Raw genomic sequence first — 27,103 nt, 5'->3', positions numbered from 1 at the left:
AGTCACTTCTTGAAACTGAGATACTCTTTTAATAGTCTCCTCAGTAGAATTTTATACAAAATGAATTTCATTGGTGTGATTGCTGAGAACCAAAATTACAGTCTGTTGGCCAGCGCTTATCCAGCTTCAGGATTGTAGTCTGTGTTGGGATACAGAGTGGGACCAGTCTGGGTCCATGTCTGGGCCGTGACAGTGTGGTAAGTGCAGTGAGGGAACTTGTGGCATGACTGCAGAATAATTGCCCTTCCTGGGTATGTCAGGGAATATTTTATAGTGAAAACGTGTTTGTGCTGAGCTCAAAAAGAGTAGGAGTCTCTATGAGGAGTTGGAAGGAGGAGGCATAGAGGGTGGAGAACTAGCAGTGGTGAATATTGCCGAAGCTTTGGGTCAGAGACCTAGGTAATGGGAGATGAGCCTGAAGGGCTGGGAAGGGGTGAGAACTTAAATTCCAACATATGAACTTTAAGTTGATAGTTGTCAAATTTTCGAGCAGTTGTGCTTCAGGTGGTCAGTCCTCACTCCTTACCTATTGAGTCAGAGTCTCCAGGGTGGAGGCTGGGCCTTTGAATATTTTCACAGACTCTGTATGTGAGACTGAAGCCCACTGGAGTTTGAAAACTACTAGTTGAAGTGAAGAAGCAGTGAGAAAGAGAGAAGGGCCTTGATTAAAGATGTATTAAAAGTGAAACGGTGCCTATTCTTGATCAACTCTATGTAAGGAATGAGAATGTGGGAGGATTCTGCTTAAGCAACTTTAAAAATGTCATTTATACCAGTTACCTCATAGCAACAGAGTAGGAAATCTGTGGAGGAAATGTAGGAAGTTTAGTTATAGTTAGAGGGCCAGCTTACTGTCAAGAAATACCCATTTAAATCACCTAGAAACAATACTAACTTTGGGAGGATATGGTTCTGTCAATTCAAATATTGCTGATAATAATGAGATGCTTTCCTTATATAGTGCTTATTCTTTTCCAAGGACATATTCAGCTCATTTTTTTAAAATTAATTAATTAATTTGGCTGCATTGGGTCTCCATTGCTGCACGCAGGCTTTCTCTAGTTCCAGCGAATGGGGGCTACTCTTCGTTGTGGTGCGCGGGCTTCTCATTGCGGTGGCTTCTCTTGTTGTGGAGCATGAGCTCTAGGCGTGCGGGCTTCAGTAGTTGTGGCACGTGGGCTCAGTAGTTGCGGCTTGCAGGCTCTAGAGCGCAGGCTCAGTAGTTGTGGCACGCGGGCTTAGTTGCTCCACGGCATGTGGGACCTTCCAGGACCAGGGCTCGAACCTGTGTCCCCTGCATTGGCAGGCGGATTCTCAACCACTGCGCCACCAGGGAAGTCCCTCATATTTGTTAGGTACTAAGATTTGCTGCAGGGCTTCCCTGGTGGCGCAGTGGTTGAGAGTCCGCCTGCCGATGCAAGGGACAGGGGTTCGTGCCCTGGTCTGGGAAGATCTCACATGCCGCGGAGCGGCTGGGCGCATGAGCCATGGCCGCTGAGCCTGTGCGTCCGGAGCCTGTGCTCCGCAACGAGAGAGGCCACAACAGTGAGAGACCTGTGTACCCCAAAAAAAGAAAAAAAAAAAAAAAGATTTGCTGCATGCCTGCAATGTACTGTGATGACTTTTGGGCTAGATATTATTATTATCATTTTGCTGATGAAACTGAAGTTCAGAGAGGTTCATTGATTCCCCTAAGGCCATCTCAGTCAGGAACAAGGTAGAGACAGGGTTCAAAACTCCTGACTTTACCAAGCTCAGTTCTCTTTTCACTGTTACATAGCTGCCTCTCATAACATAGATGGGCATGTTTTTATTTTATTTTATTATATTTATGTATGATGAACTTGAAGTCCAGAAAAACTGATTTGCCCAAGATTCCAAGCTGATAAGTACAGAGCAGGGATCAGAGCCGAGGTCCCTGCTTCCCAGCCGCTGCTCTTTTCACTCTAACTTCCTGCTTTCCAGGTGATTGAGTTTATTTCCTTAGTTGTTTAGTATAGTTGGGCCTTTTCTCCCTCAAGTAGGAAGAGTTTAGTGAATTATAAATATTGAAGGGAAGAAATACTGTTTGAGAAGCAAAGCCAGCATTCAGGGCTCAGTTGCTCTGGAACAATGTGTGATGGTATAGTTTCAGCCTGTGCATGAAATTTTTTTTTTTATTTAGGAACCTGACCTTAATGGTGATGATAGAAATACAGAAATAACTCCAGGAGAAAAGGTACTTCAGAATACCAAAGAGCAACGGGATCAGCAGAATCGGTTGAGAGAGATAGATGAAAAGCTAAGAAAGATGAAGGAAAATGTGGTAAATCTTTTTTTAATTTAAAGTAACCAGTGATTGTGTTAAAAATGTTCCAATTTTCTTTGACTGATTTATGACTGTTTTTATGTGTTGCATCAGGCAAGAAAGCTAACGTGGGTATTTGCCAGTAAGGATTTGAATAAAGGCTAAAAGTAGAACTCTTAGAACTTAAAGTAGTATTATAATTAATTTATATGACATAATAAACCTGTGAAAGGTGATCTGAAGTCAGAATAATCATCCATATGCCTAATATTCTGTGTCTGAAAGATATATGTTCTTTGTTTGTGTGGAGAAATTTGGTAGTTATTCTCTATAAAATCATCTTTATATGTTGGTCTTAAAGCTTAAATACTCCCATTTTTGGTTCATAATTCATAATATATTATTACTCAATATTAATACATTCTAAATCCATCTTGAGCCTATTTCATGTTTTAATTGCTTGCCATTTAAAGACGTATTATTGTTGATGAGAGAAAACTCTCAAATCAACTAAATTGTGAGCTGGTTGATATTCTGAACCTATTAGAAATGCTCTATAATATTATGATTTTCTAGCTACCCAGAGAATGTTTCTAAATTTTGGCTACATATTTAATTTTGGTGTTTACCTAAAATTAAACATGATGAGGCTGACCTTGTGATTCTACCTACATCCTCTCTCCTTGGGCTGGTCTTATCATAATCGCAGTCCCTACTTTCTGTCTCCTACTAAATCCTGTTCTCTTGCGTGATCTTCAGGCCTCGTGACGTTTTAACCAGTACTTCTGATTTGTGGGCATATCTTAAAACTGTTCCTTATGACTCTTTGAAAATCTTTTCTTTCTTGTCCCTACTTGTATCACCCTTCTCTCAGCATTGTCACCTCCTGTCCAGCTGCTTATAACCTGGTCACTCTCTTCTCTCATTATTGTGTTTTGTATGCTGCCCCATGAGAGTTAGCATCAGGTAAGTACTTTTGATTAAATTCTGGTCTCCTCAGAGCTTTCTACGAGTGCCCATCATTCCTGACTGAGGTTCTTCACCCCTCATGGTCACGTCCAGCCGAATTTCTCTTCCCACTTGCCAGCCATGGACAACAGCACTGACTCGGGCCTAAAGGGTATCTAGATCTACCTAATGAGAGTCAGGCAACAGATTTAGAGGGAATAAATGCATTGTGCTTCTCTTTATCATTCATTTTTGCTTACTTTTCATGGGAAATTTGATGGAATTATATTTCAGGGAGACCTCTATTCTTATTTTCTCAGCGTTTTTTTTTTTTTCTCCTTGAGTGTGATGATATGGGGAAGAAGTAGGAATGGTTAGGAAGTGCATAGGGGTTCTTTGCCCTTGGCCAGTAGTTGTGGGGTGGTTGGTGAGGCATTGAAAACTTGATGTGGTAAATACAATGTTTGTGGTTTGACTGGTTTTGAAAACTGTTGGCACTTTTCATCCCAGACCTACCAATCCCAGGTAGGCAAAGCCGGTCATTCTCCATAATTCACTTCTCCTCATTTCTGGTCATTTGTCCTATGCTTTGGACATGTATCCATTCTTTTCTACCATGTCTCTATAAATTATTTAATTCTTGACTCGAAAGCTGGGTCCTTTAGAAAATCTTACATTTTATTCCAGTGTCATATGATGGTTGGCTAGACTTAAAGAGATATGATAAATATCAAGAGTTGGTTGTTGTCTAAGTGGAAAAGAATAATATAAATACAGAAGAGCAAAAAAAAAAAAGTAGAGAACAATTATTATGTATCTACTATGTGCCAGGCACTGTTGCAAATAGTTTACGATTTATTGACTTACCTGATTTTTACAACCACTCTGTGAGGTAGACACTACTATCCTCATTTTATGGATGAGGAGATGGAGACACAGAGAGGCTGAGTAACTTCCTCAGGGTTGTACAGCTAGTGAGAGGAAGAGATAGGGGTTAAATGATTCGCTTTTAACAGCCATGCTATACTGCCTTTCTGGTACTTACTGGCTTTTCTTTTCTGATTAATATTGTCTTTTCGTTAAAGTGTGGTAAATTTGTTATAACCAGTAATATTCATTGGAAAGTGTTTGGAATCCCTTGTATAAATGATAATTCCACATTTTTGTGTGTCAGCACTTTCAGAACCTGGTATCTGGTAGATACAGGCCCATGAGTAATGATCTGTATTGTCTTTGTGTTTTAATTGCTTATTGTTTCATAATGGCCTATGGAATAGACTGTGTACTGTGTGTGTACTTTTGAGGGACGATCCTGTGTCTGCTTCAAACTCTGTAAAGCCCTTTTTACCTCATAGAATTCTAGGTACTTTGTGGATGGGAAATCTGGAGACCCCAGTCTTTGTTTCAATGATGTCAGTAGCCTGCTCTGTTACCTTGAATAAGTCACTCAGTCTCTTAGACACTTAGTTTTATATCTTTGAAATCAAGGGAGTGAGGCTAGATGACCTCTGTCCTTTTGCTTGTGATTCTTGGCGTACTTATTTTTGGTGAGAGATGGTGTTACTTATAGTATCTAAGGCTCAGTTTGTGTACTTCCTAAATATTTAGTATTAATTGGTTTAAATCTTCTGTTGAAAATTACTTTTGGAAATTTAGTAACACTTTTCAGGAGAATATGACATTGTCTTTTATATATATAGAAAAGTTAGCCTGTTGCCTACAGACCAAAGACTATGTTTTCTGAATGATGTAGCTTCTAGAAATGGGGCTAATTTTGTCTTCTTCTCCCTATTGCAATGGAGCATTGTTTCCAGATCAATGATTTGGGTGAAAGAAGTAATCTGTGGCCATTGAATTGGTGATTAAAGATCAAATCTAAATACAACTACTCTTAGGGATAGAAGGAGGAAAGAGTGAGCTAAGGGGCAATGCAGGAGCCCTGTGGGGTGCTCCTGGAGCCACCTGGATCCCAGGATTGATTTGTGAGTAAAGGCTGGAAAAGTGACTTAATCCTATGTTTCCAATGGTAGCCTGAGGCTGTGGATGCACATTTGCATTGGTCAAGATTGGTGGAAGAAGTGGGATTTGATTTAATCTGGAGGTGGTGGTGGTATTGGTATCAGTGGATCTTGCTTTCAGGAGCTAGGGGAAGTAGGCACACTGAAATGCGGGTGAGGCTCAAAATATACTATGAAATTCAGTGGGCATGCCAGGGGCCTGAGCACCAGCTGCATAAGTAGAGGCAGAATGAGTAATGGCTACTAGAAGCAGCATATGTGAAACAAATCTTTTGGATTCACTCAGAATGAGTCAGAACTATAATGTAGCTGCTGTGCTACACATGAAGGAAGAGGTGAGCAAAGCTGATCGTACTTGGATAGTAGAGGGACAAGGATAAAGAAGGTATGAAAACCAGCTCATGTGAAGGGTTGTTGAGGAGGCTGAGTGTGTTTATTCAGCCTGGTGAAGAAAGGACATGCACGTGTGTATGTGTGAGAGTGTGTGTGTAAGAGTGTGTGTGTGTGTGTGTGTGTGTGTGTGTGTGTGTGTGTGTTGTGGGGAAGGAGGGGATGGATGGTTTGGTAGAAAAATCACTCATGAAAACTTCCCGAAGAGATCTGAAGGACTAACATTTGAAGTATTATTTTTATTCTTTATAGTATAGGGAAAAAAGCATGGTGATTGGGAAGCCACAAAGCAACAGATTTCTGCTAAATACTAAGGAAGAAAGTTAGAATGATCTCAGTGGGAGTGATCTTTCAGGGGTAAGGATTTCAAATTAGGCTGGAGTGACACTTGCTAGGTAGCTGTAGGGAGGGTTTTAAGTATTAGGTCCCATTCCTGGGCACATGTCTGGAAAAGTTGAAAACTCTAATTTGAAAAGATACACGCACCCCAATGTTCATAGCGCACTATTTACAATAGCCAAGACATGGAAGCAGCTTAAATGTCCATCAACAGATGAATAGGTAAAGAAGATGCAGTACATATATACAATGGAATATTACTCAGCTGTGAAAAAGAATGAAATAATGCCATTTGGAGCAGTATGGATGGACCTAGAGATTATCATCCTAAATAAGTATTAGTCAGAAGTAATATTAGTTAATATTAATTTGTAATATTAGTAATTAAGAAGTAGTCTGAAGTAAGTCAGACAGAGAAAGACAAATATCATATGATATTACTTACATGTGGAATCTAAAAAATGATATGAAGGAACTTATTTACAAAACAGAACTAGCCTCACAGACAGAGAAAACAAACTATGGGGAAAGGGAGGGGGGAGGGAGGTATAAATTAGGAAGTTTGGGATTAACGTATACACACTACTATATATAAAATAGATAAACAACAAGGACCTACTATATAGCGCAGGGAACTATATTCAGTATCTTGTAATAAGCTATAATGGAAAAGAATATGAAAAAGAATATATATATATATATATATATGAATCATTTTGTTGTACACCTGAAACTAACACAACATTGTAAATCAGCTATACTCCAATAATAAAAAAAAAGTGGCTGGATGGTAGGTCAGTTTCTCCAGCACAAGTAGGCAGCTTGTGTATGGTGAGCATGTGAAGGTGCTGTGCTTTGAGCTGTTTTTCACATGTTGGGGGAGGATTTGTGCTGAGCCGTTCACCTCTCACCTAGTTGGTTCCCATGGGGTTAGGAGTATTGGCTTTGACCATGATCTGTCAGGCTAACTACTTGTGTGGAGATAATTTGAGATAATAGAATTAGGAGAAAATGGAAGTAGCCATATTCATAGAGTTGGCAACAAACCCCACAAATACCCTCTCCATCGTTTGCCATACAGTACCCTCTGGTATCTCTAATCCCATCTAGCTCTGAGAGTCACTTTCCCTTGTTTTGGTGCTCTGTAGGCTTCTCTGCCCACTCAGTCTTCTAACCCCACTCTGCTTTTTATTACCTCCCTGGGTTATAGTTCCGTTATGTAAGCTTCTATACGTGGGACATAGTGGTTAAGAGCCAAACTGCTTGGGTTTGAATCTCAACTCTGTACTTACTCTCTGTGTGACCTTGGGCAGGTCTCCTGACCTCTCTGTGCTTCAGTTCCTAGATCTGAAAAATGGGGAGAGTTGTAATTAATACCTACCTCACAGGCTGATATGAAGATTAAATTAGTTAACATACATAAAGTGTTTTGAACAGGGTCTGACACATTTTAAGTGCTATGTAAATTGCACTTAAATTGTTATTGTTGTTATTAACATTATTAATATGGCATTTACATAAGCTTGTTGCTATGATAAGGAAGGGGAAGGGTATAGTATAGAGGATGAAATTGAAGACAGAGGGATAAGCCTTGGAGAAGAATCAAGATGCCCTTTTCCTGACTCAGGATGAAAGAAAGGAAGGATGGCCTAGAAGGGCAGGTTCAGAGATGAAGAGAAGGTGAGAGAGGTCATGCCTGAATGTTCTCTATTTACTCTGTAAATTAGAGGTCAAGCCATATGATCAGAATGAGAGGTAGAGTGGGGATAGGGCCTTGAAGCAGGGTAGGAAAGGACGGGAATAGACCTTGTGAGGGTGAGAAAGAAACCGTGGTAAACAATGAAGACTGCCCAGCTGAGGCTGGAAACCCCTGCTATAAAATGGTGCCAGCCAGTAAGACTTGGAGTCTTCTCTGACGGCCCTCAGCAGTCCACCAAAAATGGAGAAAATGGGTTGTGAGTTGAGGCAGGGATGAGAAGAGGTTGGGTGATTGCAGTGGAAGATCAAAGAGGCAAGGGAATTGGTGGTACGTATGAGGCCATAACTAAAATTAAAAAAAGAACAAATGTGATATGTATACCCCAGATAGCAGCTGGGACCCCTTTGCCCTTCTTTGACCTGGTTTCATAACATATATACCATAATAGAATCCCATACTGCCATCAAAAGAATGAGGTAGATCTGTGTAACTTGGAAAGATGTCTGTGATATCATATTAAGGAAAAAGTGCCTTTTGCATAAGACAATGATCAGTATTATACCATTTTTATAAACAAAAAAAGTCATAGAAAATTCCTGTACCAAGGATAAAAATATGTACCAAATGCTTAAGAGTGCTTACTTTTAGTGGGGATAGGATGGATGGGGAGGTGAAAAAGGAAATTCACTTTTTATAACATACTCTATTTAAAGGGAAAAGTGTGTTGGGATTATGGGTGATATTTATATTATTTCTCATACTTTTCTTTATCTTCTTACTTTCAGTAATCTACATGTATTGCATTTGTAAACAGAATTAATGTTTAAAAATATGAAATGCATTGATGCATACAAAAGATTGCTACTTATTGTCTCTCAATAAGTGGTGTTTATGCATTTAGAAAAATAGAGTGGGTCACAAGGAATAATGTTCAGCTTCACCAGACCAGTGATTAAAATTCATATTCAAGCAACGTTTAGGCACTCTGTACATTTACCAGACCAGCAAAAACAATGATAAATGTGATATAATTATATGCTAGGAGGAGAGATGTGGACAGTGATATGTGAACATTACTGGTAGCTCTTTAAATTGGTTATCTTTCCCTCTGGGAAGCAACAGGTCAATGTTATAGCAACAGCCCTTACGCTTTTTATATTTTTGACCTGCTTAATTCCAAAGAATATTTTAGGAATATTTCCAAAGAAATAACACCCAAGCAAAACCAAACCAAACCAAGCAAGAAACAACTTAAATGCTCTCAAATAGAATGTCAAAGCATTTATAGCGTCTTAACCCATTTAATACTATGATGGGATAATAAAAGTGACAAGTATATGAATTTTGTCAAGAAAGGACTTTTAATTGGGAATGAGTGATACAAAACATAAAAATAAAAATTCTAGACAGATTCTAAGTATCGACTATAACTATGTAATGTATTTATGTATATATACTGACAACAACCTGAAGGGAAGTAGAATATGTATTAATAGCTTAGCTTTATTTTTCTACTTTTTATTAAAATTCCATTATTCCTAAAGAAAGGGGAGTCATAATTGAGGCAATTCTATTATTTCCTTGTTTTATTTATACACATTTTAATCCTTTAGTGTAATGGAACTTTTTGGGTAATGTAAAGAAATAATAATTCACGTTTGGTCTAATTTTTCTGAGGTATTGAGTATTCCATTGCGATAATAAAACTAAGGGGATTTTTAAAAAAACAAATAACATCTTTAACTTCTAGGATTACATAAAAATGCCATTAATGAAGTTGCATAATAATTCTAGCTTTCACAAATCAAAAGAATTCAATTTTAGTTTTTGCATTTTCCAAGAAAGAATCGTCAATATGATCTATCTCATTGACTCCTTTAATGATAAAATATTCTCAAAGATGTTTTGTTAGTATTGGTGGGAAAAGCTTTCCACGGTTCCATTCATTCTAAATGCACTGACCGTACTTTTTAGGTCTTTATTGATTCTCTTCTCTCTTTTTGATTCTCTGTTTGAACTTAATTCATTTTTTTCATCATTTGAAGTCTCTACTATTTCTTTCTACATTCTTTCCCTTTTCGGTTTCCTGGAAACCACTGAGCTTGGCCTTGTTTGGTGAACTGCATTGTCATGATTGCATCAAAATGTTTAGCACTCGAAGCCTGTTGCTGAGCATTGTGGATAAGAATGTGGTTCACAAAGGATGATAAATCCTTGTGTTCTGATTCTTATTTTGACATGCTCTTGCCATTTAACCTAGTATAAGAATACATGGACCCCAATCAGAAGACTGGAGGGTTTCTTCTGCTCAGTGAATGGATGGAGGGTCTACCTTCAATTGCTAAACATGCCAGAATTGGAATTGGAATTATAGAATGTGAGAGCTGAAGGGGCCTTAGAGGTCACGTGAGCCAGTTCCATGGATCAGAAACCAAAGTCTTGGACAGTTAAATGATTTTTCAGGGACTCACAATTAGTTATTGATAGACTAGGGCCAATCCCCAATTCTTTTGACACTTCAACCTGTGGACGTTTCATTAAATCCAACCTCTCTAGGTCACACCTGTATAGTTCAGCCAATTTTCAGCTAAGATTTGGGGCTACTCACAAATGTCGGCTTTATTCTAAAACTGTTAAGCTGTTACTAACTGTTATACATCTTTTACAAATTCAACAGAACTCCAAACAAACCTGACATGTTTGTGGTTAAACTGGAAGACTAACTAGTATCCTTTAGTTTTCATACATTAACTAAGACCTGAGTTGGAAAAGTAATTGTACTCTTTCTTTGGTGCCATTGTTCAGAACTGTAGGAGTTATTTAATCTTATTTTTTCATTTGTAACAGCTCTTAGGAAGCTGGATAAAATAACATTGACACCTAAAACTGGTATTTTTTTATAGAGTATACAAAGACCTCTTTTTTTTCTTCTGTAGGTGATGGCAGGTGTATGCAATAATGATGAAAAATATTTGGTTGTGAAATTTTGAAAGTGAGATTTACACGTTGGTAGGTAAACAGACCTTACAAAATTTGTTCTCTTAGTCATAGGCAAAGAAACACATTTTGAAACAAGTAAGTAGAACATTAAAATTTCACATGTATGTATATATATGTATAATTTGATGCAGAAGTTTGACAAAACTTCTTGCAACTGAATAGTATCATTTACTGGTTGAGAAACAGCATGTAGCAGTTACAGGTACGTGGCTAGTGTTCAGGAGTTATTGTGGAATGAATAAATGAGCCAGTAACCTTTTAAAAGTTATTGGTTACATGTGACATTTGAATATAGTGTAGGATAAATTGAAAACACAGCTAGCTATAGTGCTTTGGAAATGAGATATTAAGGATAATTAGATGTTTTTTCATTGACTTATTTTGTTTCCACTATCATTTTTAATCCATTTATAAAATATGTTAGTAGATTTCAGTTTTAAATCCAATTTGGAACAAAAGGAGATATAAATATACCTTGTATTCTGCTTACACAATAAAAATGTTTTTATGAGTATTAAGGATATTGTCTTCTGGACTATGATTCTTCACATGTATTATGGTAATGCGGACCTGATATTGTTGTTGGGTGTAGTATTGGGCTATTTCTGAATGATAATGTGCCATATCTTGAAAGTCATCTTCAGAATGAGGATTTTGATGGCAATTTTGTTTCATAATACTACTTGTTTTTCCTTAAAGCTTTATTGCTGAGCAGAGGCTCTAGAAATATATAATAAAGCTAGTTAGATTTTAGCATAACTCAAATTTTGCTCTTTGAATTGATTTTCAGAGTTCATTGGTTGAGGCCATGTGCCATGGATGTGATTACCTGGAACAAGTACATGCACATGCTTCAAGAAATAAGCAAATAATAGCACATTGAAGAATATAATTAATATAATTATATAAAGTGAAAGAAGTATTATAAAAAATTATAATGCATATACATAAAACACATTTAACCATTATAGCATTTATCAACATAAAATTAGAATGCATAGATAAAAATGATGACAATTTTAGAGGTTGAAATTAAGCCTATTATTTGGATGTTAACATGGGGTAGGAATACTGTTTAATTTCTTTTTCAACACCTGAGGTCATTGTTAGCATCATTATTTTAGTATATTAAATTTTTTTTTTTTTTTTTTTTTTTGCGGTACGCAGGCCTCTCACTGCTGTGGCCTCTCCCATTGCGGGGCACAGGCTCCGGACGCGCAGGCTCAGCGGCCATGGCTCACGGGCCTAGCCGCTCCGCGGCATGTGGGATCTTCCCGGACCGGGGCACGAACCCGTGTCCCTTGCATCGGCAGGCAGACTCTCAACCACTGCGCCACCAGGGAAGGCCCTGTATATTAAATTCTTGAATGATTCTTTCCCAATGGAAATGTTAGTTATTAATATTCCTATGTAGTCTTTAATCCTTTTATTACCTTTTCAACCAGCTACAGCCAGTTTTTTTTAACTAGACCTTCAGACCCTAGATCTACTTCTGGTTACCATCTCAGGCTCCCTCTGGCCAAAGCAGGGATTATCTAAAGCAGTGATATCAGCATAGATGGTCAGAGAACTGTTTGTTACCTGTGGCGTAAGGAAATGTGACCAAAACGTAAATCCATACACTCTTTACTTCATCAAGAAAAGCTTGCTTAATGATGTGGCTGATTTAAATGCTGGCGTGGCTCTTTATCTCATAGCAGACCAGTAACAATCAGGTTGAGGCCTGGCATTGCCATCAGGCAACTCTTGGAGGAGCACTGAGTGCGGGTCCATTCCTCACCTCTGCTGGCGAGGCCAGAGTGACTCATGTCAGGTTGGGGACCAGACCACACTCATTGTGTGGAACTGGGGCCAGAGTGGGACCAGTTGGGCCATGTGGAACATGGCCATGGAAGGAAGTTGAAAAAGCTGAAACAAAATGAAAAATACTACCTGGAATTATGAATCATATAAAGTTTCATACTTAGAAATAAGAGAAAACAGTGGCCTTTCAGCCAGCCCTTGTGCCAGGTCTGTAAGTAGGTGGGTTCTACTTCTAGCTCTAGGGCCAACTAGAGTTTAGAGAAACTTCTCTTAGTAAGGAAAACCTAAATATGCTGGATAAAATGTGTTTTTTGAAAAGTAATTTTTAAAGCATGGCTGAGCTGGCAGAAACATAAGGGAATCTCTTGGAGAACAGAGATGAAAAGGCAGTATGAAGCAGGAGGGGTAAGTAGCCACTGGAGCCAGCTTTTGTCCCTGAGGTATCTAATGATCTCCAATGGCCCCAAGCCTGGGTTTTAACAGGCTGTGTGTAGGGGGCTCAGGCGATAGAGCCTGAGGCTGAGGAGTTGGCAACCATATGATTAAAACCTCAGTGGATGAGGAAAAACCTGCTCTGGAGAGGGAGTGGTAGAAACCTTGTGCTCTCATGTATGTATGTATGTATATATGTATGTATGTATATGTGTGTATGTATGTTCCTATGTATGCATTTATGTAAGTATGTGTATGTCTATCTATCTATGTATCTATCTCTGCTTTGGTTGTGGGTGAAATGGGAAAAAAAGTCTCCCATGAGAATTTCTAACTACAAGTCTGCATGAAGGTAGGTTTTGGGTTTGAATTCACACTCCTTGCAGAGCCTGAGAAACCCCAGGTTGAATGTTTAGTTGAATGTGGTCTTAGAGAACTTAGAGTACTCCTGACTCCTGATAGAAAGGGAAATCTATTCTAGAAAAAGACAATTTAAATCCTTATAGAATTCCCACAAATAAAGTTTAAGGACCATGAATTCACAGTAAAGATCCCCTTTCCCCCTCAAAACAACCGTAAGAAAATAAGCCACCATAAGCAAGAGTTAATAGAAAAAACACACTGCAGAATCAGTTCCACATAGACTGCAGTTTGGAACAGTATATTTCAGAGTGTAAAATAAGTCTGCCTAATATATTTAAAGAAATCAAAGGGGCTTTTGAGATTTGAAATGGAACCAATTAGAACTCATAGAAATGAAAATATGAAGTGGAAATTCTTGGAATTAGACCTTCCTTGATCTCTGCACAGGATCCTGGAACTTACACTTATTTTCCCCACATCTTTCTGTAACTTTTCTAAATCTTTGCATCATCCCTCTAGTGAGAACACCAGTATTTTCAAATCAGCCAGAGAAAAGTTATGTAGCTTTTCTAGAATAGCACATCAGTCTCTGAACTCCAGGGCAGAAGAAAGAAAAAGGTATATTATAATCACACACAACCTACATTTGTAAGAATACACCGTTATTATTTTTCCCCAGTAAAATGGATTTTTTCCAATTGCTTATCTGCCTTTCTTACTGCCTCTCTTAGCTTTAGCTTTTACAGTGTTAGCTCTTTATACTCGAACTTTTTACATTGAACAGTTTTAATTGGGACACACACCAGATTTAATAAAGAAATGAACTCCCTGATTCATTAAAACATTTAAAATTGACTTTATTTTTCAGGACAGTTTTAGGTTTACAGAAAAAAAGTGAGCAAAAAGCACAGAGTTCCCATGTATCTTTTCACCACTATTGGGGCCCTAAAATTTCCCCTATTATTAATGTCTTGCATTAGTGTGGTGTGTTTCTTACAATTGATAAGACAATATTGATACATTATTATTTTTTAATAGATTAATTTTATTTATTTATTTTTGGCTGTGTTGGGTCTTTGTTGCTGTGTGCGGGCTTTCTCTAGTTGTGGCGAGCGGGGGCTACTCTTCGTTGCAGGGTGCAGACTTCTCATTTCGGTGGCTTCTCTTGTTGTGGTGCAGGGGCTCTAGGTGCGTGGGCTTCAGTAGTTGTGGCGCGTGGGCTCAGTAGTTGTGGTTTGTGGGCTCTAGAACGCAGGCTCAGTAGTTGTGGCACATGGATTTAGTTGCTCCATGGCATGTGGGATCCTCCCGGACCAGGGCTCGAACCCGTGTCCCCTGCATTGGCAGGCGGATTCTCAACCACTGCGCCACGAGGGACGCCCCCTGATACATTATGATTAACTAAAGTCCATAATTGTGTAGTACAGTCTGCGGGTTTTAACAAGTGTGTTACATGTACCCATCATTACAATATCATACAGAATAATAGCTTCATTGCCCTAAAAATCCCATGTGTACCACCTATTCATCCCTCCCTCTCCCCCCATGAATCCCTGGCCACCACTGATCTTTTTACTGCCTTCATAATTTTCCAAAATGTCGTATATTTACTGTCATGTAGTTTTCAGAATGTCATATAGTTGGAATAATACAGTGTATAGAATTTTCAGATTGATCTCTTTCACTTAGCAATATGTATTTAAAATTTATTCATGTCTTTTTTGTGGATGAACCTAGAGACTGTTATACAGAGTGAAGTAAGTCAGCAAGAGAAAAACAAATATTATATATTAACGCATATATGTGGAATCTGGAAAAATGGTATAGATGAACCGGTTTGCAAGGCAGAAATAGAGGCACAGATGTAGAGAACAAACATATGGACACCAGGGGGGGAAAGCGGGGGTGGGGGGTGGTGTGATGAATTGGGAGATTGGGATTGACATGTATACACGGATGTGTATAAAATAGGTAACTAATAAGAACCTGCTGTATAAAAAAAATAAAATTCAAAAAAAAAAAATAAAATTTATTCATGTGTTTTTGTGGCTTAATAGCTCATTTCTTTTTATCGATGAAAAATATTCCATTCTGTGGATCTACCACATTCGTCTACCAAAGCACATTTTGGTTGCTTCCAAGTTTTGGCAATTATGAATAAAGCTACTACAAACATTTGGATGCAGGTTTTTGTGTGGCCATAAAATTTCAGCTTATTTAGGTAAATACCAGGAGAGCGATTGTTGAATCTTATGGCAACCTATGTTTAACTTTGTAAGAAATTGTCAAACTGTCTTCCAAAGTGGCTATACCATTGCATTTCTACCACCGAGGAATGAGAGTTCTTATTGGTCCACATCCTTGTCAGCATTTGGTGGAGTATAGATTCAAGCTTCGATCTAGTGGGAGAGGATAGGTAACAAATATGATAATATAAAGCAGAAAAAACAAGGGACATGAGAGAAGTGCAAAGAAAGTGCTATAATTTGTTCAAAATAGAGGAGGATTATAGCGGAGGGATCTGGGAAGGCTATGTGGAAAATGTGAAATCTGAGTTGAATCTTGGGAAATGTGTAGGGCTTTCCTTTGTGTAGATGGGAGTGGGTATTATAGAAAGAAGATACTTTGTAGAAAAGGGCTAGATACGGGAAAGCTTGGGCCATTTTAGGGAATAGTAGGCAAGATCAGTGGCTTTTATGGATTAATACGAAGGTTTGACTTCATGCTAATGACACAGAGATACATGACGTTTTGGAAACTTGAACTTTTCTGAAGCAAGAATGTGAACCAGGCTTTCTGCAGTGCTCTTGTTTGGGAGAGGGTCACTTAGTGAGTGTGCACCCCAGCTGCCAGCCCAGCATCTACCGCCAACAGCTCTCCTAGTCTCACCTTGGCATCACATGGACCTTAACACTTGTGGGTATTAAAAGCTATGTTTCTATGTTTTTTTTTTAATTATTATTAAAAAAGCTCTTCTAGTGGTGGTGATTGAGATTTGCAAAGAGGGCAAAGACATTGGTTCTTAGTAACAATGACAGTTGCTTCAGATAAATGTAGAAGTGGAATGCTGAATTTGTTATTCGATCAGATTGGTGACAGGAGTTTGGAATTTTGCAAATGACGTGCGACAAAGCCTTTCTATGATCAAGGGTCTGCTTGTATCCAGTTTGACTGGAAGGGAACAGAGGAAAATAAAATTGTAAAAGTAGACTAAGGCCATATTTAATGCAGGATATGGCAGTCTGATAAAGTTGTATGAGCAGTTTTTACTGAACTTAGAGAAACGTTTTTATTGGTGTGTTAATTAAACTTATCCTATCAACAAAGGCGATGCTGAAGGTTACAATAAGGACTGTTCAAACAAGTAGAAGTTCAGTAAAATGAAATGATTCACATAATAGATGTTTTATTCTCAAGGCTTCTGTTCTCCCAATTTTGTACCCTGCATGAAGATTGTAGGTTGTGTTGGATTTTTCTGTAATCTCCATCTCTCTAGGTAGTTTTTCTATCTCTCTAGAAGAACTGCAATCATATTTGTAATAAAATGATTATAACATGTCTTTGGTAGACATTACCAATTGCCTACCCCATTTATAACTTCTTCCTTACTGATAAAACTCTGGGACAGCCATATGCCTAGTTTACAATACTCACAGTCTCAGATTCCCTTATATCTAGGGGTGGCCCTGTGCACCAGTTCTGGCCAATGGGGTAGAAGCAGGCATGTTCTGATAAAAAGAGAAAGACTCAGCTGACATATGCCCTTTGCCCTTCATCCTTTCTCTTCTTGGTTGGAGCATAGAAATATTTCTTGAACCTCAGGAGGCATCTTGAGAACACGAGGGCAGAGCAGAAAGATAAAGGAGGATGGGGCAGTGATGCCACCATGAAGCCACTGCATCACCCCTTATCTGCTGACCTCTGACCGATCTCTCTCTTTTTAAAAATTAATTAATTTATTTTTGGCTGCGTTTTGTCTTCGTTGCTGCACTCGGGCTTTCTCTAGTTAAGGCGAGTGGGGGCTACTCTTTGTTGCGGTGCGCGGGCTTCTCATTGCAGTGGCTTCTCTTGTTACGGAGTATGGGCTGTAGGAGCGCGGGCTTCAGTAGTCGTGACTCACGGGCTCTAGAGCACAGGCTCAGTAGTTGTGGTGCACAGGCTTAGTTGCTCCACGGCACATGGGATCTTCCCGGACCAGGGCTCGATCCTGTGTTCCCTGCACTGGCAGGCGGATTCTTAACCACTATGCCACCAGGGAAGCCCTGACCTATCTCTTAAGTTAGAAAAACCAACCTTGGCTATGTCAGGCAGGTCTTGTGGGTTTTTTGTTTTTTTTTTTAATGAAAGTAATACTCATTGATACGGTAGCCTACTTCCAGTCAGATATAAAATGTTTAACATTTCATGCTAGTGCATCAGTGGGGTTAAGGGAATCAATGAGTCTTGCAGGGGAATTTCTGTGGCACTTCAGTGTGTCTGCCTTGTGGGATGTGAGTTTCAACCCCAAACTGAAAGTTACACCTTCCCCCCGTGGAAGCAGGTTATAACCTCTCCCTGTTGCTAAAGTGAATACAGATGGCACAGAGGGCAAACATCAAGGGGAAGAACTCTGATCACGAGGAGCACAGAGTGCTCAAAGTAGTGCAGGAACTTGCAGTAGAGACAGGAGTCACTTTGCGGGTAAGCGAGTGATTAGCGACAGGCATTTCGCAGGCTGTAATGGAGGGAGCAAAATGCCTGCAAAATGCCACTGGTGATGGCCCAGAGAGTATTTGCAGAGTAAATAGAAATGGTAATAAGAATCCTGGCACGATGGACTAACATTCTAGATCAGCACCATCCAAAGAAATACAGTACAACCATCATATATATCAATAACTTCAAGTCTTGTAATAGTCACTTTAAAAAGATAAAAACAAACAGGTGAAGTTTTATTTAACCCAACACACTGCCTATTATTGTTTTAATGTATAATCAATATAAAATTATTAATGAACTAATATATATATGTATCACATCTTGGTCTGGACTAGTCACATTTTAGGTGCTCAGTATCCACATGTGGCTAGTGACTACTGTATTGGACAGGGCAGTTTTAGAGAAGAACAAAGTGATTTATATGCTATACAGATACATTGGTTTATTCTAAAAAAAGAAAAAAGTAAAAATTTTCACCACAATTCTAATTGTCTAGAGTTGTAGAAGAAATATGCATAAGTTAACTTCTAGGAGAATCTAACAATGATGAGGAAAAAGTCCTATGGAAAATGTCCAGCCATCTTTTTTTTTTTTTTTTTTTTTTTTGCGGTACTCGGGCCTCTCACCGTTGGGGCCCCTCCCATTGGGGAGCACAGGCTCCGGACGCGCAGGCTCAGTGGCCATGGCTCACGGGCCCAGCCGCTCCGCGGCATGTGGGATCTTCCTGGACCCGGGCACGAACCCGTATCCCCTACATCGGCAGGTGGACTCTCAACCACTGCGCTACCAGGGAAGCCCCAGCCATCTTTTTAAAGAGTCACTTTTTAAAGTGAGCCTGACCTGGGTTGTTAGATATGATCTAAAAAAAAAGAAAAAAGATGGCCAAGAAGTGAAAATTAAAAGATTTATTGAAACCATATGTCTAATCTTGGAAACACCTCTTGAGTATATTAAGAAGTAAGAAACTATTTGTGTCTTTGGGAGATTATTCACAATGTCTAGCTAAAATGTTGGGAATTTAACTTGTTATAACCATTCTGCTGTTACAGCCTTTTCCTTCCTTAAATTGGGAGGGATGAGAGAAGACAAATTTCAGGAACACAGAAAAGGCTTTGTTACTTCATTGTTATAGTCATTGAGATTCATGTCAACTCAGTTTGTATTTGATTCTTGAAGTTAGAATATCTCAACCATTTTTATTTGGGCATAATATTTGCTAATGTAATTGTTATTTATCTCAGTTCATTTAATGAACCAAATATTCCGAAGGGTATTTAACTCTTTACTTTCTTTTTGGCCAACCAGCATCAGATACTCTGTTTACCAGTAGCAAAGAGTCTGATGTCTCAGCAGGTCCCATCTCCACCAAAGTGCCTCCTGCTGATAGTACTAGAGAACATTTAAAAAGGTTTCTGCAGACATGCACGAAGTTTTTTAGTTTGTTTTGTTTTGGTATGACTAGAAATACACTTTGTGAAGACAAAGGATTCTCTGGTGCCCAACTAGAAATAATAGATGACTGCTTCTATTTTATTCTTATTTTGTTAATTGATGTATAGTTGATTTACCATGTTGTGTTCGTTTCTGCTGTACAGCAGAGTGATTCAGTTATATACATATATATATTCTTTTTTAATATTCTTTTCCATTATGGTTTATCACAAGATATTGAATATAGTTCCTTGTGCTATACAGTAGGACCTTGTTGTTTATCCATTCTATATATAACAGTTTACATCTGCTAATCCCAAACTCCCAATCTACCCCTCCCCCAGCCCCTTCCTCCCTTGGCAACCATAAGGCTGTTCTCTATGTCTGTGAGAGTTGACTGCTTCTAAAGATAAAGAAGGAGACTTCGTTGGAAGATTTTTTATTATAAAGTAATTATGTAAACCTGGTTAGCAAAAATGACTTTTTAGAGAATTCAGGCAACCCAGAAGAATATAAAGAAGAAAGGAAAAATCACCCATAATGTCACTTCTTGGAAAGGTGGCCTATAATACAGCCATAGTTAACCTGTGGCCATTATCCTTCTGGACATTTTTCCTGTTCACATGCTTCTCTCTACCACCACACACATCCCCTCCCCTCTTGTCTCCTTTCTTTCCTTCTGGTTTTCTTTGTCTTTTTACAAAACTGAGACCATATTCTACAGATATTTCATAGTCTGCTCTTTCCTTTAACATTCATTATGGGCACATTCCTATGTTAATAAAGTATATACCCACCTCATCATTTTAAATAGTATGCTACTATGATGAGTATATGAGTGTGTCTATTGAGCCAGTCCTGTAATTGTTCATGTCTAGTTATGGTCAGTATTTTTTTTTTTTTTTGCGGTACGCGGGCCTCTCACTATTGTGGCCTCTCCCGTTGCGGAGCACAGGCTCCGGATGTGCAGGCTCAGCGGCCATGGCTCACGGGCCCAGCCACTCCGTGGCATGTGGGATCTTCCCGGACTGGGGCATGAACCCGTGTCCTTGTCTATGCATTTGTTGAATTATTTTCTTAGGATAAAGTCCTAAGTGGAATTGCTGAGTCAGAGTATATGTAGAAAGAGTTTGGCTCTCTGTTGCCAAGTTACCCTCCAAAGATGATGTTTAATTTATACATGCACTAACAGTGTTCTGGAGTGCTAGATCTATGCCTATAGTGTTATCATTAAAAAAATTTGTTGCCAATCTGTTAGTTTAAAATGGTGTCATTGCTTTAGTTTGCATTTTTTGGTTACTAGTGAATTTGGACATGTTTTCAAATGTTTATTGGCAGTTTGTATTTCTTCTTTGGTGAATTTTCTATTTATATATTTGTTCATTTTTAAGAATTAAGGTGTTTTTCTTTTCTTTTTACTATGTAGCTATCTTTATTTATTTAGAACACATACTCTTTGTTACATGTTATAGACCTATTTCCAAAATGTTAAATTATACTTGCTGTTTTCCAGTTTTTAAAACAGTTTGCAAGGTGCTGTTTTTCTAGCTTATTATCATGTGGAGCCATTTGTGAGAAGTATATGTGGGTTGTTGCAACTTGCTTTGTGTTTCTTGAAATGATACATCAAAAGTATTTATATCCTTTCATGTTGAAGCCCTGCATCCTTTCTAGAGTATGTTTTGAATACGTTGTGTCAAGGAAATCACCACCTAATTATGTTCCTGCTAAAGTGTCTGTTATTGACTTTGAAGTTTGCTGCTAATCTCTTTTTAGCTACATGTCTTTGGATCTAAGTTTTAGATAAGCAGTGGCAAGCGAAGACATAGAAGAATGTAATTTATTTTCTTAAGTGTACTTTTAATATTTTAATTTAATGTTAAAAACGGAATTAGCCAACACCATTTTTATTTTTATTTATTCTATCTCTGCATTATATGAAAACACACATAATCAACATCAATGGTCTGAGATTATCCTTCAGAATATTTTCTAAGCTGGTTATTCAAGCAACGTACAGCAGTTAGTAAAGTCTTTAACAACGTATTAAGATTTGACAGACCTGTTAACCGATACTGTATCACGTACTTGAATGTTGAATGGTCTCATGCAAAAAAGAAATGTTAACTAGGTGATGGGATGGAGGTGGTAGCTAATGCTATGGTTGGAACCATTTTGCAACATATATCAATCAACACATTTGTGTACCTTAAACATATACAATGTTATATGTCAATTATATCTCAGTAAAGCTGGGGAACCAAAAACTTTTGAAATACTTAGTAAAAAATAGGGCTTTTCATAGTTTGGAAAGTCTACCCCCTAATTGCTGTTTTTAGCTACTGTTACACTTTTGGGTATGAAAGTAACATGGTAATATTAAATTTGACTATGAAAGCTACTAATATATTAATATATTAAATTCATGTCTCTGAGAATTTTTTTTTTTTTTTTTTTGCGGTACACGGGCCTCTCACTGTTGTGGCCTCTCCCGTTGTGGAGCACAGGCTCCGGTCGTGCAGGCTTAGTGGCCATGGCTCACTCACAGGGCCCAGCCACTCTGTGGCATGTGGGATCTTCCCAGACCGGGGCACGAACCCATGTCCCCTGCATCGGCAGGCAGACTCTCAACCACTGCGCCACCAGGGAAGCCTCTCTAAGAATTTTTAATAGGGGACACAAGGCAAATAAATACATAAATAGTGGGAGAATATAAACAATAATTTCAAGATTTTGAAGGATACAGTATAGAAGGACTTTGGTTTGATACCTTGGCAAATAGGAAAGAAAACTTTATAGGTAGGGCTTGAGTTACTCAGAGAGAAGGAGGGGAATGGGACAAGTGGTGGAGGAACAATTGGATGCCACAAGGATACAGATGAGGATTGGCAGCCATGGAGGGCAGGCTCCAGGAATGGATCCTGATGTAGGGGTCAAGGACTAACCCTAGGTAGTCAGCTAGAACCTTATCAAAGTAGTGGCTTGCATGGCAAGATTGCAAGCAATCTTTTTTCTTAGATTTCTTAATATGTGAAAGCAAGACAGAGAGCTCTAAAACCCTATGGTTCTATGAGTCTATATGCTGGGAAAATGTAACCCTCACTGACAGTGAATCTCTACTACAAATTTAAGGGAGAAGAATTGGGCTAAGAAAGAGAGGTTGTGTAACTCATTATGATTTTTCTATGGTACCTAACTCACATTACGTATATTTTAAATTATTTGATTAGCTGACTAAAAATACCTTTGAAAACTGGGTCATAGTGTAATTCAAATTTTGTACATAATGTATTAAGACATAAACTTATGTAGTTTTTGAGAATGTTGTGTATATAATTTGGATCTTTTAAAAGTTTGGCTTTGTTTTATAGTGCTTGCTGGGTTTTAACCATCCATTTTTAACCATATAGTCCATTTAGACAAATTTCATAATTCTTAAAACTTTGATATTCTGACTTCTATATTCTTGACACTGGGTTAGGGAAGTCATGATGATAACTCAGAGTAAATAGGGTGAGATCACAAGGCCTAGTGGTCAAGATGGCTACATATTAAAATCTTTGAATCAGAGTGAAAAACAAAAAGACCACTCAGTGTCACTTGCAGAGCATCATTATTCCCCTTGTTTTTGTAGTGCTTTGTAGTTTGGAAAGTATTACTTTCCAAGGGACAAATAGTGCTTGTCCCTGCTGTTTGACTTGATCTTCATGACAGCCTTGGAGGTAGTTACAGTCATCACTACCTCTACTGTTACAGATGAGGACACCAAGACATGGGGCTTAGGTGACTTGCTTGTAACCCGTATCTCCTGACTTCCGGGAAAGTTCTTTAAACATGTATAGGCTCTATCATTATTATTTGATCATAGCTCCCTAATCGGGTGGTATAGGAAGGCAGTACTTTTGATTTTCTTCTTTGTATGTGCCATACTATTTCAGGCTTAGTGGAGTAGGCATTCAACTATTTGAATGAATTCTTTTTCCCAAGGAAGGTAATAATACAGCCCTACCTTAAATAGATTGTTAAAATCTGCCTTACTCTGGCAGATGTTTTGAAAAAAATTAGGTATAGGGGTAGATCAACAGCCACACACACAGCTTGATTCCTTCGGAGAGATTTATTGCAGCGGTTAAGCGTGCAGAATCAAGTGGGCAGACAAATCTTTTAATTAGCCCTTGATCATGGAGCTTACCTCATTCATTTCCTAGATCTGCAAGGGCACAAAGAGAGGTTGTTTCAAATAATTTTCATACTGTTTTTGTGGCTCATATACTTGACTGTTCAGGAGCTACTAGACCATAAAATCCAGCCAGTGAGAGCATTGGAAGTCCCAGAGCTCAAAGGTTTATTAAGTGGTGTGAAGCTCTATTGTTTTGTGCATGTGTTAAATAATTGCTGTCAGTTCAAGACTGTTAAAAATTCCCAGCTAGTAATAACACGAATAGTACTTTATGGCTTCAAAAGGAGATAAAAGAAATTTCTTATTCAGCATTTTGGCGGCATCACAGCAGATGTCAGTTTTGTTATTGTGAGGACTTTACTTTTGGCAGATGCTCTCCCTTCTGGCAGCAGAGCTCTAATTACCATATAAATTAAGCTGGGAAATGAGCGGAGGGCACAAAGCCCGGCCCCTTCTGCTTATACCCACTTTGCAAGGGCTGCAGTGCCAAGCAGGCAGAATGGGGGCCCATGCGATGGAGAGGGCTCCACCTCCCCTTTCTTTCCACTCAGACTGATTAGAGGAACATTAAGCTGCTTAGCTGCTGTGCAAACACAAGGATCATTCTTTCTTTTTTTCTCTCTCTCTCTTTTTTTTTTTAACCCAGCGTCGTCTCTCCAACAGTATTCCATGAATAAGCCTAATCCATCCTGCTTTAATTCAGAGGCACTAATTATATTTCAGCATACATTCTTACACACTAAATTATAAGTATCCTTACTTTAATCAGTTGTAACTAGTCCTTAAATTGAGGGTTTAGTACTTTCCTTTTATGGGATAACAGGCTTTGCTGTGTTATGTGATGGGGTTAGACCCTTTAGGACTTGAAGATGTGGATGATGCATTATTATTATTTTTTCCTAAAGAGCTCGGTATTTTCTTCTAGCCAGAGTGTAATTCAAAACTTTATAATGTCCTTTTACAATTTGTAAAATGGTGTTTGATGCTTAGGTAGATTTGAGATGTGAACAAATAACCACAATTTGTAGGGACATAATTATAATGCAGATGAATAATGGTTTATAGTTGCAAAGCATTTCCCATGTAAATTATCTTGTTTGTTGTTTAAATAACCCTCAACATGGGTGATTTAGGGATTCATATGAGGTGAGTGCTGCAGGCCACACAGTTAGTTGGTAGCGTAGAATGGAAGACTCATCGTGCTTTGGGGAGTTCTTTCCTCCCACTGTATGCTGCTTCTTGACTGGAGGTTCCCCCCACTGTTAAACTTACATACTTATAAAGTTCCTGATGAAATGATCCTACCTATCAGCGTTCTTTATTTGTATTTTTATCAGGCTTGGTAGAAAATCATCACAATTTGTACCACTTAAAGAGAACCACCTGTGAACATTCTGCAAAATTTTACATTTTACTCACACCATAAAGTAAGAAACCGTAGTTTTTATTCTTCGGCTATTCTGGTTTCTTAAAACAATTATGCTTTAAAAAATATGTATCATAGGGTTTTAAGCGTCATTAGAAAATTATAAAGAAGAGAGTCTGATGACTATCCCCTTGAGAACCGGCTATTCAGAGTGGTTAAGAGAACTACAGAGACTTTCTGTCTTCACAGTAGGGCTGGGTAAGAACCACATCAATTGAGAGATATATCAACTTCCTGTCCAGTGTCCCCTCCTCCCCCCATGAAAAAACTGTACACCCATTGATCCATTCTGCTATCTTACCTCATTGGGATTTCTCCTCTTTAATAGATGAGACTGGGTGGAAACGACCTTGACTTGTCAAGGTCAGAGACTCATCCTGGAACTTAACTTCTTGAAGGAGAGTGTTCAGCCATGGCAATCTCAGGCAGAGCTACTTGGTCACTGGGCACTGCTCAGAGATCACTGGCTAAGGGACAAGAAGGGGCTGAAATCCACTGGGCTCCATTTGCTAAGTCCTGCTCATTGGCACTTGCTGAGTTCACCTGGAGGAAGGGGAGACTTTCTCTTTCTTCCAGTTTTATTGAGATATAATTGACATACAGCTCTGTATAAGTTTAAGGTGTGCAGCATAGTGATTTGGTTTGCATACATCGTGAAATGATTACCACAATAAGTTTAGTGAACATCCATCATCTCATATAGACACAAAATAAAAAGAAAAAATATTGTTTCCTTGTGATGAGAACTCTTAGGATTTACTCACTTAAAAACCTTCATATATAATATGCAGCAGTGTTAATTGTATTTGTCATGTTGTTACATCCCTAGTACTTTATTTTATAACTGGAAGTTTGTACCTTTTGACTGCCTTCATCCAATCTCCCCTCTCTCCCCAGTCCACCTCTGGTAACTACAAATCTGATCTCTTTTTCTGTGAGTTTGTTTGTTTGCTTTTGAAGTATAATTGGTCTACAGCACTGTGTTAGTTCCTGGTGCACAAGATAGTGTTTCAATATTTCCATACATCACACAATGATCACCACGATAAGGGAGAGACTTTCTCCTTACGTGAAAGGCTCTAGTCACTGGCCAAGCACCTCAGTGAGGTTGCTTCTACCTGGAGGGGCACCTTTTCCAATTTGTCCAAAGGCATTCTGTGTAGGTGCTGCTTGTTGATGAGACTCAGGGCAGGGGCAATTGAACACCGTCTACCTAGTCACCAAGGCTGGACACTTCACATCTTCCACTCTCTCTTTTCTTTTTTAACTTGGGTGAATTGTTCAGGCACATTGCTCTTTAGGTGGACATAGAAAGTCTCCCTTTCCTAAACACTTGACTAGACCCTATTAATTATGCAAAGATAAGGCAAATAAGTAACCACTATTCTGGGAGAAGAGTGACAGGAAATTTGTGGCCGGACAACATCGCCGCTGTTAGTATCCCTTTGTGTGCGCTGCAGACTGCTGGCACAGGGACCAGCGAGTGTCCGGGAGGGAAGGGAACCAGACTCTAACCCCTTTCTCTTTCGATTCACTTTTACCAAAACCTCTCTGATAGATTGATGTTGCCCCAGGTGAAGTACCTTTGAAGGAAAGAATTCCAGGGGGTCCAAAGGGAAACTCACCACGGAGGAAGGAGGAGGTTGACTTGGTGACCCAGGCTTAACGTTAGGGCTTTTGGAAGCTCATGGGGGAGGTTCTGATGGCTGAGCTTGGGTCCGTGGCACAGCACCAGTCCTTGGACAGAGCATGTGAGTGAAGGTAAAACAGCAATGCCCTGGGGTCCCTTGTGTGAGGCACTGCTGTACTCTGTGCAGGGATCTACATCAGGGTTCATGGCAGCAGTGAACAAAAATGGCACATTTGTGGCTTTACCAGGAGCCATGGCAGCTAGAAATCTGGACCCATCTTAAACTGATTAGACTTTCCAGTTTCTTTCAGGCTGACGTTTGGAAGCAGGACAGGCCACAAACGTTCTGAACAATTTGGGGTTAGGGATTGGGGAGTAGCTTCTAGAGGGAGATAGTGAAGTTGCTGCTAATACTGTGGCTGATGGGATATCAGAAACAATGAATGGAAAAGTAAGAGA

At 38.9% G+C, this 27,103-nt stretch overlaps 1 protein-coding gene across 3 annotated transcripts in view; it reads left to right on the top strand.

Moving 5' to 3' along the window:
• FSIP1 (fibrous sheath interacting protein 1) overlaps window positions 1–27,103 on the top strand; it is a 206,536-nt gene that overhangs the window by 73,933 nt on the left and 105,500 nt on the right. For all 3 annotated transcript variants that reach the window (XM_067742611.1, XM_067742602.1, XM_067742593.1), the window contains one exon: window positions 2,165–2,305. In XM_067742611.1, the coding sequence (XP_067598712.1) occupies window positions 2,165–2,305 (141 nt within the window). The remainder of the gene's footprint in view (window positions 1–2,164; window positions 2,306–27,103) is intronic.

Source organism: Pseudorca crassidens, chromosome 1 (assembly GCF_039906515.1).
Source record: "Pseudorca crassidens isolate mPseCra1 chromosome 1, mPseCra1.hap1, whole genome shotgun sequence".
Lineage (NCBI taxonomy): Eukaryota > Metazoa > Chordata > Mammalia > Artiodactyla > Delphinidae > Pseudorca > Pseudorca crassidens.
This window is presented reverse-complemented; position numbering and strand designations above follow the sequence as displayed.